Genomic DNA, 11,062 nt, shown 5'->3' on the forward strand with positions numbered 1-11,062 from the left:
TACGTTTTTGACAACTGTCGCTTTTTAATTATGTGCTTAAACCATTCAAATTGAAGCCTCCCACAAGGTTCATGAAAATAATTGAAACTTAAAAGCTAAGGTTTTAAAGGTACTGTTTGACCTTGATACAAAGCGCAATAATTATTCCCCAATTTGTAATTTTCAAAACTGTTAGAAGCGTTTGGTTGGGGATAATGTGGGATTATTAGGGTTATATCATCTTATATTATTTGATTACAACGTTTGGTTATCAAGTAATATAAGATTCCGGTAATATTCAAATACCAATAGTAGTTACTGTTGGTAATATTAGAGGTAATCTAATTACCTTCATTTTCTTAGGTGTTGTAAGATTACGAGGATAATCTTTTTTTGTTACAATTCTATCCCTTATTAATAAAATTTTAGGACAATAATACCCTTATTTTTAAATTTATTTACATGAATTTGCTTTTACCATTTCACCCCAATTAATTTATTTTTTGGATAAAATTACCCTTGACTTCAAAACAAATTGCAACCCATCCAAGCCACCACCCCCACCCCCACCAACCTGCAGTCGACAACCATCACTGCAGCTAGAACAACGCACAGAAGGCCAAAAATGGCCACCGTGTGCCGATATGACCATTTTCGGCCAGATCTGTCACGTCTAGCCATTTTCGACCAAATCTCTGACCGAAAATGGCCATACGACGCACATAGGCTAATTTCTGCCTTCCGTGCATTGTTAGGTTGCCAACGGCCTGCGGTGGTTGCCGATGGCCGACATTCCCTGAACCAAATGCCCCCTTAGGGGTAAAGAGTGATAAGCTAGCTAATGGTGGACACTCCAAAAGAACGAAATTGCATCACCAGATTCTACTACTACATCTACAATACAGCGACTTCTCTTTTTTAATTTTCTTCCTGCGTTTACAATGTTTCTGGCTTTCTCAGAGTATGATTGCGAAAAGGTTTTGTTTGGTTGAGGCATGTCATGGTTTAAATCACAAGACAACCTAAAAATAAAAAAAAAAATATTTAGATTACAATCTATGGAGCTGTGAAGATCATCGGTAATCAACGAAACTAATGAAACGGATATTGTCGTTAGCCTTTAACAAACGGGTATTTTGATTCAACGTCAGTTTCTGCATCCCACAGGAATGATCCAAATGCTACTGCCTCCAACACTAGCATAGTTAATCCAGAAAATGTGAGTGCTACCACTTCATCATTAGATGTGTCGATAGAACCATCTTCAAGAATTCTGATATCGGGTCTCCCGAACAGGGCTTGTGTTTGCTTTTCAATCAGTGAAATAGCTTCCTTGGACCTTATGGTTGCATATCTTTGAAGTGTCTCTGCATCTAAATACATTACGTAGGATCTCAGCCTATATGATTTGCTGTCACTGCCATCCATGAACCCTCCGATATCACTATCACCATCATCATCAGGTTGGATTCTGATCAAGGAATCTGGATCCCAAAGCCGGATCCCTGGAGATGGATCTTCATATCTTGCCCTGTCTTTATTGAAACCTTCAGGAAGTGTATTCATAGTTCTCTCCAGTTGAAATCGTTGATCAACTCTTCTGAGGAAGTATCCATACATTATAGAAGCAGCATACAACTTTCCTAGTTTAATTTTACTAATCTCAACAATGGTATCAAGGGGACCAACCATTCGCTCCCCAAGTACTAGAGACAAGTGGCTCTGTATCATCTCAAATGCTTCAGGAGAATGAACAGATTCTAGCTTCTGTTCTTGGTTTGGCCAAAAATCCACCCGTCCAACAGGATCAGCGGTTGCTGTTATCCTAGGAATCATTGAAATGTCATTTTCAACAAATTTCTGCACAATCAAGCAGTATATTATCTCCTCCAATGCATTCCGTCTTTCCTTCTCTTTGACTTCACCTATTCTCCTACAAATCAAGGCTTCTATATTACTCGCTATGAAGTAATGGTAACCAAAACATTTAGAAATTAACAGTTGAAAATAATTAGGCTGATAAGTAGAAACCAAACACCTAAGAACACCCTCAAAATGAAGCACAAACTAAAATCCTTGGTAATACATATTTTAGCATCTTGGATGCATGGGAAGAACCGACAAAACTGTAAGAAAAGGCACTCTTAAGTCTTCAGTATGGCATTTTGGCAGAATGCAGTATAATTAACTTTATGAAAGTTTATTATTGAGCACCGGTACTTTGTCATGTCTGTCTAATTCCAACAAATATTAGATCTCAAACAAAATCAACCTTTCATAATCCCTTTTTTCCTTATAAAAAAAAAAAAAAAAAAAAAAACACCTTTCATAATCTCTTTAGGCTGAGCAGTCAGTTAATGTTGGTTCAGCATCTGCCAAACTGTTCCTTCAAATTAGTCCACAACTTCCTGGACGCCGAAAACACGTTAAACCATTGTGTCTCTTTGTGTAGTATATGATTAATTTCATATGTTTAATCTTGACATCTAATATGCTTCCACATGATTTCATAGCATAAGAAATATTCGAGCCTCTAGTGGATTCTTTCATGATGCTTGCTGATTCTTCAACTAAAAAGTGTCAATTGAATCCTCATTCTTATTTACCTAAGCAAATGGATATTGAATGCTTGGGTTGGTGAGTTCTCTACATCAGTGAAGGATAAAATTTGTTTGTAGGTTCACTAGACAAATCTGCCAACTGCAAGGATGTCTTCTGTTTCAATCCTACTAAACTTTTGAGTTTTCCCACTAAGGAAGAATGATCCAGAAACAAAAGAGTAATTTAGTGGTCATGTTAGGAATTTAGGTATTTAAGTCAAGGGACTTTGCCTCGAATTACCAAATGAAAATGTTGGTTTTTTCTCTCAGCTCTTCCTAATTCCTCTTACTTCTCCCCGTTTCGTATACTTCTAGTTTTATCCTGTTTCTTGTCCATCTCCTCTCAATTTCTTCCTCTCCCATATTTTCTGTCTTACCATCCTACATCAATTGCAGTACAATTGATGGAATCATTGTTTAGGGGGTTACGGGCTACTGGTCAAGCTCATGAAAACAATTCACCATTACATCAAAGCTAACCCTAATGTGGACTACATTAAATAGTAATTATAGGTTTTTTTTTTCTTCCCAAATTTAATCATTTCTTTATAGTAAATCCCAAAAATTTCAAGGTCACATGGTCCACTTGCATCTTTTTTCTTTCATTGAGGACAACAGTGGTATTTACAGATTAAATACAACCAAACCAGGATTTTAACTTATGGAACACAATGGTCAGGAAAGTTAGAAACCATTCTTTTAGGATGAGAGGATTGCAGGTATTTGTCCAACCCACAGAAGCCAGTTATAAGTTTCTGAATTTCTATAATATGGGAAGGAAACCAATATTTCAAATGTATCTAAGGTGATACCTACCATAAGACTATCTACTTTAATATATTAGAAATCAGACTTTGCTAAACACAAGACATGTCTAAGAGTTTTAAAAAAGCATGTTGAATTTTTCAAGGTTCTAGAAGAATTCAAGGCACCAACTACTAACAATAACAACCCAAACATTTCATCCCCAACACACACCACACAAGAAGAGCCTCTCCCTTTCCTATCTCCCAAAGCCTTGAGAAAAGTCATAGAATACCTCTCTTTATGCAAAGGTAATCCGGTATTCTTGTCACAATGTCAACACAAACCACAACACCAATGCAACTCAAGTCAACTAAGCCGTAGTCTAACTGAACGGCATGCCTATCAAATTGTCTCCAATATTGCATTCTTTGACTTGGAATTTCTTGCTCTACAAAGCAGTAGCCTAAGGAATCATGTAAGTGACATCATTTTTGTAAGTAATGATGCAAAAATACGTCATGCTCCTAATACACGAATATTCTAGCACATAAAAAGAAACAGAATGCTTAAATCAAAAGACGGATATTGAACTCACTTGTAGAGAAGATCTTCAGAAGAAGCATCTTGTCTCTGGATATCTTTATCAGTTTGAAGGTTGTCGAGCTGCTGATCTATAGCAGCAGGAAGTAAATGCGGATGCGTCTGCAATATCTGCGCCAAAAGCTGGCCGACAGGAGATTCAAAGCGAAGAGGAGCAATCGGCACCAAATCACCACTCGGATCCCCTGACGCTGCTCTAACAGTTACGCCTCTTCCTTGGCACTTATCCGTTCCATTTCCTAGCTTCGGAATGCAGAAAGACGAATATCTCTAAAACAAAATTCATAACCAAAAATTAAAAAAACAATAAAAAAAAAACGAGGTAATAGAAAATCACAATTAGCAGAAGATTAGGGAGAAGCTCAAGCTTAAGCTTACTCTGAGAAAGCAAGGAGAAGAACCAGAGAAGGAGAGTGAATGGAAGGTTCTGAAAGAGAAAGGAGCAGTTGAAGAACAAGGACTCAAAGTCAAAACCTCGCTGGCTAGTAGTCCTGTTAATTTCATTCTTCTTCTTCTGCAACTACCGCTACTTGCGCTCACTACTTTTCTCTGGATTTGTATAGTTGGTTAAGATATTTTTGCACTTTCGTGGGTATTTATAGACATGCCAACCAACGTCGTCGTTTTTAAATAAAACTCCAACAACCTGAGCATCTTTTTTCCGTTTGGATCTCAAATAAAATATTTAGCAACACTACAGCCTGTGTACAGCAACAACCGCCGATTTGTTTAGTATTTTTATTAACTTTTATATTATAAAGAGAAATGTTACGTTGGTACAACTGCTATCCTATTATTCTGCTATCGGGCTTCTGATTATTTTACTGAGGAGCTTTTTCTCAGCCGTCTCCTTCTGCTTCTGGCAAATATCAACTCAAAATATAGAAGCAAAAGCAAGATACATCAACCCCAGGAATTATTAGAGTTGGTATATTTACCAAAATAAGAAATGGAGAAAAAACAAGATGTAGAACAAGTACAGCATTGTTTAAAAAAGTTAATTTAATCCTTCTCTGATCACAAATTCATCATCAACCATTCATATTCATATTCAATACAGATAGATTACTCTTAAAAATCTTGCTTGCTACTACTACCCTCTTTTTAAACAGACAAGGGTAATGCCACAATTTCGCACTCCGCTTATCATCCCAGGCCTTCATTTCGTAAAGAGAGAGGCTCAACAAGGGAATGGGGAATGCTATGAGAGAAACACATCCTACAACTATCCAAAAAAAAAAAAAAAAAAAGGTCAGCTGTGATAAAATTTAAGCTACATTCTATGCAAAACAACTTTCAGTCGCTAATTGGTTAGGTCATGCTCCTGGAAAGTGGCACCAAGGCAAGGCAGCCACGGTCGGTCCTAGTGACCACTCTGCACCAGCTCACTTTGCCCCATCTGTTGTGTATCATTGCTCAAATGTTGGTCATTCCTACCTGACCTCAGATCTTCTTGCCCAGGAACTTCCCCTAGTCGCTCCTGTATAAATACCCAAAATTTAATAACTAAAAATATATTATATGCAAGCCTCAACTTCATAGATCTTGAGTTTGGCGTGTTCCAACTCAATAGGAATTGCAACTACTCAACATTCTTTCTGTATTATTCGTCTTAACCAACTTTGTTATTAATAAAGTTCTCTGAGGCGAAATCACAGTGACCAAATGATCCTGAAACAGAGCTAAAGTTCTAACATTCTGTTTAACATCCATGGGGCTCTTTGCTATTTATTAACCAATTAGTGCATTTGGGTGTGCAATGCAAGGAGGGAACAGGGTGATGATTGAGGAAAACAGACATTATCATGATTAAACATCACCTTCAGAGTCGCATTCTCCGCAAGAAGTTGCTCATAATCACTCCTGATTCGATTCACTTCTGATCTTAGATTGGCATTTTCCTCTTTCAAAGCTTCAGCACGCTGTGCAAGCTCATCACATTCCGCCTGACTCAAAGTTTATAAGCAGTATTTGAGTTAAGGTGCCCACACAAAATTAGTACAGAATAACACCCACCTCATTTTTATCAAGCAAGTCCAAGGACACGTCATTACCTGCTTACGCAATCGCGACCGCCGTGCAGACTCTCTGTTGGACTGCTTCCTTCTCTGTCTTTTAATCTCACGTTCATCCTAAATCCAAAAGGCACAAGTTTTACCAATATGAAATAGAAATTAAAATAAATAAATAAATGTGTAAAATATATACATCTCATTCTGTTTATCTCTTATCCAAACACTGACAGATCAGATACAGAAACCTAACACAGATTAAGGTGCAACTCAGGGAGGATGGCGAGAGAGAGAGAGAGAGAGAACATAATCCAGAAATGTAAGTCCAATAGGAGCAATATTTTGAATGAAAGTTCATAAAAATTAAAAATAAGAGGTGATAACATAAATGAATCACTCAATAACTAGGAGAAAGTTGAAATGTAAAGATGGTTGAAAACTGATAAAGCGAGTTAATTGTAATACAAAATGGTACTTTGACAGATGAAACCTAGTTATGTTGGTCAGTTTATGAATTACGAGATCTAAAGGCCAGCAACATTTGGTTTGATTGAAACCTTGTATATTTAACATCCATCAAATTTTGGTATTAATTTTGGCCATCAACATATATAATTGGACCCACGTTTCGATCTTAATGGATCCCCACCAAAATAAAGGCGTTCACAGCTTTACTAGTCAGTACCTATTTTTGGACATTATAAGGAACAAAACAGAAAGAGGTGATATCAAACATTTAATATAAATTTTGCACGAAATTCAATTTTTCAAAGTCCGAAGAAAAACCCAACATTCTGAATTTTTCATCTTACAGTCACAAACTTTTCTCCTATAAAGTTAACAGAAGACATGAATAAGAATGAGAAGATAAACAATAAACTATAACAATGAAGCAGATAAACTTAAAATGAAAATCAATTATATTGACCTGTAACCAAAGCTGTGACTGAACATTGTCCCGTGATCCAGCAGTAACCATTCCTCCAGCAACAGGAGTTGAAGGAACCTTGCCTCGTATCGCAGGCATATTGGATGAAGCTGGAGCACCCCAGTAGTCCATTCCAATATTTAAGTTTGTTGTGGGTCCAGGAACAGCTCCAGGAGCAGCGGCAGCTGACATTGGCATTATGGTCATTGTTTGATTCACCATAGGATGAGATGTATTTGGTCCTCCATTTTGAGAACCATGTGCAGAACTGCCATTCTGAGATGCTTCACCTGAAATAGACACATTACCAAGATTTTTCATTAATAAATATATATAAACACCAGAGATTAAATGAAGAAAGAATGATATAATTATCTAACCTTCCGCAGAGTCTTGCCTGCATCCAGACTTCATCTGTGAGCCCTACAAAAACCAATGATATTTTATATAAAAGGGGTATGCAGACTTCAGAGCATATACAGACTTCATCTCTACCCAGAAAAGAGGTATGCAGCAACTGTGTAAAAAAAGGTGTCAAATGATGATGGCAGGTGCAGGAACTGGTAGCTGGCTACCTCCAGAATCAGCATATATTAGAAAGCTTTCAGTAAGAACACCTTTAGGCTCTACCTCAAAGTGAAGCAGTCCTAAAATTCCTCAACACCCAGAGCTTTCTTGTAATATTTTGCATACAGAAGGTCATGCTCGTACATTCTTATACCTCAGGTCATGAGGCACAATCCTTCTTATTCTTCTCTCTCTTTCATCTCTTTTTCAAGCAAAATTTTTTTTATGAAGATTGGAACCAAATTCTCCTATCACATATTTTTTTGTCAAACTGTTTCAAAAACAAACATGAAGCTTTCACATGTACAAACATCAACTCTTGCTCATAAGCTCTATCAACTATAGCACAAGTATGGAATACTATTCAATGTGCAAGACAAGGTAACAACTACATATATATCTAAGGGTGAGTCTGTTTAGTTGGCAGTAAAAAGACCAGGATACAATTCGAAGACTTATGTCAGGTTCTTCATAAAATAGCATCCAAAATATTTTAGTATTAAATTCGGTAACTTTTATTTTGTATTTAAAAAGTAAATCCAACTTTTTTTTTTTTTTTGCTTCTTTTTCATACATCTGTTAAAAAAACAACAATTTGCTTGACTAGTAATTTATGAGAGCCATAAACTCATGAAACATCCAATTTATAAAGTACTAGATAGATGTCAAAAGCATGGTTCCTACCCTGAATAAACCAATAAAATACAGAAGAGATCCAGAAACAATGAACAAACTGAATCAAAACGCACTTACATTCTGAGAATTGGCATCACTTCCTTCACTTGTACCCTCACTTGCACTCTCTCCACTACATATCCAGAATTATTCCAATATCAGATAAATTACTAAGTAACAAGATGACACAGCGGCATTGATTTGCTACTAGTGAAAAGTCAAAAGTACAAAAGATCTTGCATGATAAGAAAACAAAAATGAACTTTTACAAATTTCTTGGATTTGTTATGTATCATACTGGCAATACAATAAAGAAAGATGTAGGATCATTCAGATAAATAAATGAGCAAGAAGACTCAATATGCAAATATTAAACCCTTCTAGAAACAGATGTTTCAACAAAAAATAGATAAATGCATTCAGTAATATGTACCACAAACCAGGTGCAGAAGCTAAGTCCTCAAGACCTAATGCACATTACGCATAAAGCAACCAACAACATATATCGTAACTATATAAGTTATTCACTACATATACAGTAATACCTTTTAGAATAGGCTCCATTAGCAGATGCTCCTGATGTTTTAGCAAGTTCATTATTCTTCCCAGCGATCAAATTCAAACTACCCAAACTTCCTTTTGATCTTTTAATCGGCAACTTTTCCTTCACATCAGATGGTTTACCATCTGCTTCCATGCTTCCTGGAGTATTTCCCTACATAGGAAACTACAAATTAGTTTTAATGTAGGCATACAGACAAAATATGCCTAGGTAATAGAACATTAGAAGGAAACTCACAGATGCTTCAGCGATCCCATTTGGGGAAGGCATTGCAAAAGGACTAAAAGGATAAGATCCCTGCACGAGATCCAAACATGTAATTTAAGGTAGTGAATAAAAAATACAAACGCTCAATGACAAATGATGATCTGAAATCTGAAACTAAATCATTATGGAAAAGAAATTACCGGAGGCATGGATGGATGGGCATATATGCCGCCATGGGGATACATTGCAACATATGGATGTGGTGGGGTAGCATAGGGAGGCATAAGATGCTGCAACAAAAAAAATATATAATTTAAAAAAAAAAAAATTTGAAATTTTGAAGGCCAATTTCATTAGTATGGATTATTCCTATCCTCTCCACCCCAACAACATTGTATGGCAGGACCAATGCCGGGAATTCACGTGTTCCATTTCACCACATTGGCATCAACACACAGTAATATTTTTTGAAGATTATCTATAATAAGCCTCAAAGAACTGCATACTAAAACTATTAGTGGTATGAACTATCACTACTTCCTCTTGAAAATTCACATGTTAATCTTTAAAGTCAACTACATAATCACTACCATAATATAATAACTGAAGTTCAATAATCATAATATAATAACTGAAATCCAATAATCATAATTAACTGAACCTAAAGATGATACAAAAACCATATATACCTGAACCCCCCACATGTATGGGTGAGCTTGGGGACTTGATGCCAAGAACCCATGAGGAGGTATAGGAGAATATGCCTGTTAATAAAGATGCAACCAGTCCAGATTACAATTAAACAACAATTTAAAGTCAAACTGAACTACCCAAGTCAAAGATCTTCCTATCAAACCTGAAATCCGGACCAGTCTGGATTCACAGTGCCAGTGCTAGTAGTTGCAGTCTGCTCCTGAACCCCGATAAATAAACATCAATACATAGGAAAGAAACATATATAAAAAATTATGAACTTAAGGAAGCAACAATACACTCAAACAAAATGCAGTAGACCTGTGTGGTAGCAGCGGGCGGCATCTTTGCTTCCTTTTCTTTAGCTTGCTTATCCACCTCACTGCTGCCCATGACTCTATATCACCACTTCTCAATAAATCCTCACACCATCCTACAATGGCAATACAATATATTCACATCACAATTTCCATTTTCTATCCTTTTCTCTTCGCATAAAATAATTAAACTAACACCTTAAATTTAACGGGTGCAAAAGCTAACGAAATTAACAGCTACCAAAATCCAACTTTAATTTTTTTAGCTAAAGTACACATCTAATTATGGAAAATCACTGCTTTAATCACCAAACCCCAAACCAAAGAAAGCACCAATAATACTTTACAAAAGCAATACAACTATACAACCCCTAACATGCATCAAAATTTCAACTTTTTTTCTAATGACGAAATCAGATTTCTGAATCATGAAACGAAAACCCTAAAAGAGAACAAATTCAAACTAACATGCATGTAATGGAACTTTAACAGGACAGATGAACATAAAACTAATAAATAAACGAGAAACCAGATAATTAATATCTAGACTCATGAAATTGACATAATTAAAATTCCAATTACCGAAATGAAAACATAAACGAAATCTGATCCGCTGAGAAAGGTAAAATGAAAGATTTCGAGCTCAAATTGGGCGAAAATTATTAACGAAATCGATAGAAAGACTTGAAGAGAACAAATTGGAAAAGATCAGGGAGAATTAAAATAGATTAGATTAGATTAGGGTTTGTTTGTTTGTTTTTTGGAAAGAGGAAGAAGGCTTACGGATCGGATTCTGTGGGTCGTCGAACGGTTAGTCGATTTCTCTCTTCTATTTTGCGCTCAAAATGGTAATCCCTATTTTGCCCCACTTCCCTTATTTATTTTTATTTTTATTTTATTTTTGTTATATTATATGGTACTCACAAAATTATTATTCAAAAGTTCAAAATATTGTACGAAATGTATAATTATTATTGCAAATTCGATGTATGATCTGTCAACCTTTATCATAATATTTGTATAAATTTTAAATGTTATTGAACTTACTGAGTGTTATAATTATAAACTTTATGAAATGATATTGATTAATCTCATGATTTGATGATCATGATATATTGATATATAATGGACTTGTATTTTTTATTTATTAAGGAGAGAGGAAAATAAATAATAAT

The 11,062-nt window shown here is 35.8% G+C and overlaps 2 protein-coding genes across 5 annotated transcripts; both read right to left on the reverse strand.

The window, feature by feature from the left end:
- Positions 1 to 885: 885 nt before the first annotated feature.
- LOC116125583 (UV-B-induced protein At3g17800, chloroplastic) lies at positions 886 to 4,564 on the reverse strand. Its single transcript, XM_031411289.1, has 3 exons — positions 4,305 to 4,564; positions 3,922 to 4,196; positions 886 to 1,912 (listed from the first exon to the last, which is right to left on the reverse strand). Exons 1-3 carry the CDS (start codon positions 4,428 to 4,430, stop codon positions 1,093 to 1,095), a joined length of 1,221 nt encoding a protein of 406 aa, XP_031267149.1. The 5' UTR covers positions 4,431 to 4,564; the 3' UTR covers positions 886 to 1,092.
- A 346-nt stretch (positions 4,565 to 4,910) lies between these two features.
- Positions 4,911 to 10,756, reverse strand: LOC116125735 (bZIP transcription factor 16-like). Of its 4 annotated transcripts, none has more exons than XM_031411470.1 (13): positions 10,671 to 10,756; positions 9,892 to 10,003; positions 9,734 to 9,784; positions 9,567 to 9,641; positions 9,078 to 9,167; positions 8,908 to 8,967; positions 8,654 to 8,823; positions 8,187 to 8,241; positions 7,247 to 7,289; positions 6,867 to 7,156; positions 5,981 to 6,058; positions 5,747 to 5,872; positions 4,911 to 5,406 (listed from the first exon to the last, which is right to left on the reverse strand). In XM_031411470.1, exons 2-13 carry the CDS (start codon positions 9,961 to 9,963, stop codon positions 5,290 to 5,292), a joined length of 1,227 nt encoding a protein of 408 aa, XP_031267330.1. In that variant the 5' UTR covers positions 9,964 to 10,003; positions 10,671 to 10,756; the 3' UTR covers positions 4,911 to 5,289. The 4 variants fall into 4 exon arrangements, with proteins under 4 accessions (XP_031267330.1, XP_031267320.1, XP_031267325.1 ...); XM_031411460.1 differs by having other exon boundaries at positions 9,734 to 9,790; XM_031411465.1 differs by lacking the exon at positions 10,671 to 10,756 and adding an exon at positions 10,470 to 10,658.
- Positions 10,757 to 11,062: the final 306 nt, after the last annotated feature.

This window comes from Pistacia vera, unplaced genomic scaffold (assembly GCF_008641045.1).
Source record: "Pistacia vera cultivar Batoury unplaced genomic scaffold, PisVer_v2 Contig104, whole genome shotgun sequence".
NCBI lineage: Eukaryota > Viridiplantae > Streptophyta > Magnoliopsida > Sapindales > Anacardiaceae > Pistacia > Pistacia vera.

Bases quoted from the DNA above. Each gene is read 5' to 3' on its own strand.
- LOC116125583 (XM_031411289.1), bottom strand. From the start codon at position 4,430: ATGAAATTAACAGGACTACTAGCCAGCGAGGTTTTGACTTTGAGTCCT. The intron at 4,197-4,304 runs GTAAGCTTAAGC...ATTTTGTTTTAG, and splicing joins CTTCTCCTTGCTTTCTCAGA to AGATATTCGTCTTTCTGCAT. The intron at 1,913-3,921 runs GTGAGTTCAATA...CTTGATTTGTAG, and splicing joins TCTGAAGATCTTCTCTACAA to GAGAATAGGTGAAGTCAAAG.
- LOC116125735 (XM_031411460.1), bottom strand. From the start codon at position 9,963: ATGGGCAGCAGTGAGGTGGATAAGCAAGCTAAAGAAAAGGAAGCAAAG. The intron at 8,968-9,077 runs GTAATTTCTTTT...GATCTCGTGCAG, and splicing joins CCCATCCATCCATGCCTCCG to GGATCTTATCCTTTTAGTCC. The intron at 5,873-5,980 runs GTAATGACGTGT...ACTTTGAGTCAG, and splicing joins GGTCGCGATTGCGTAAGCAG to GCGGAATGTGATGAGCTTGC.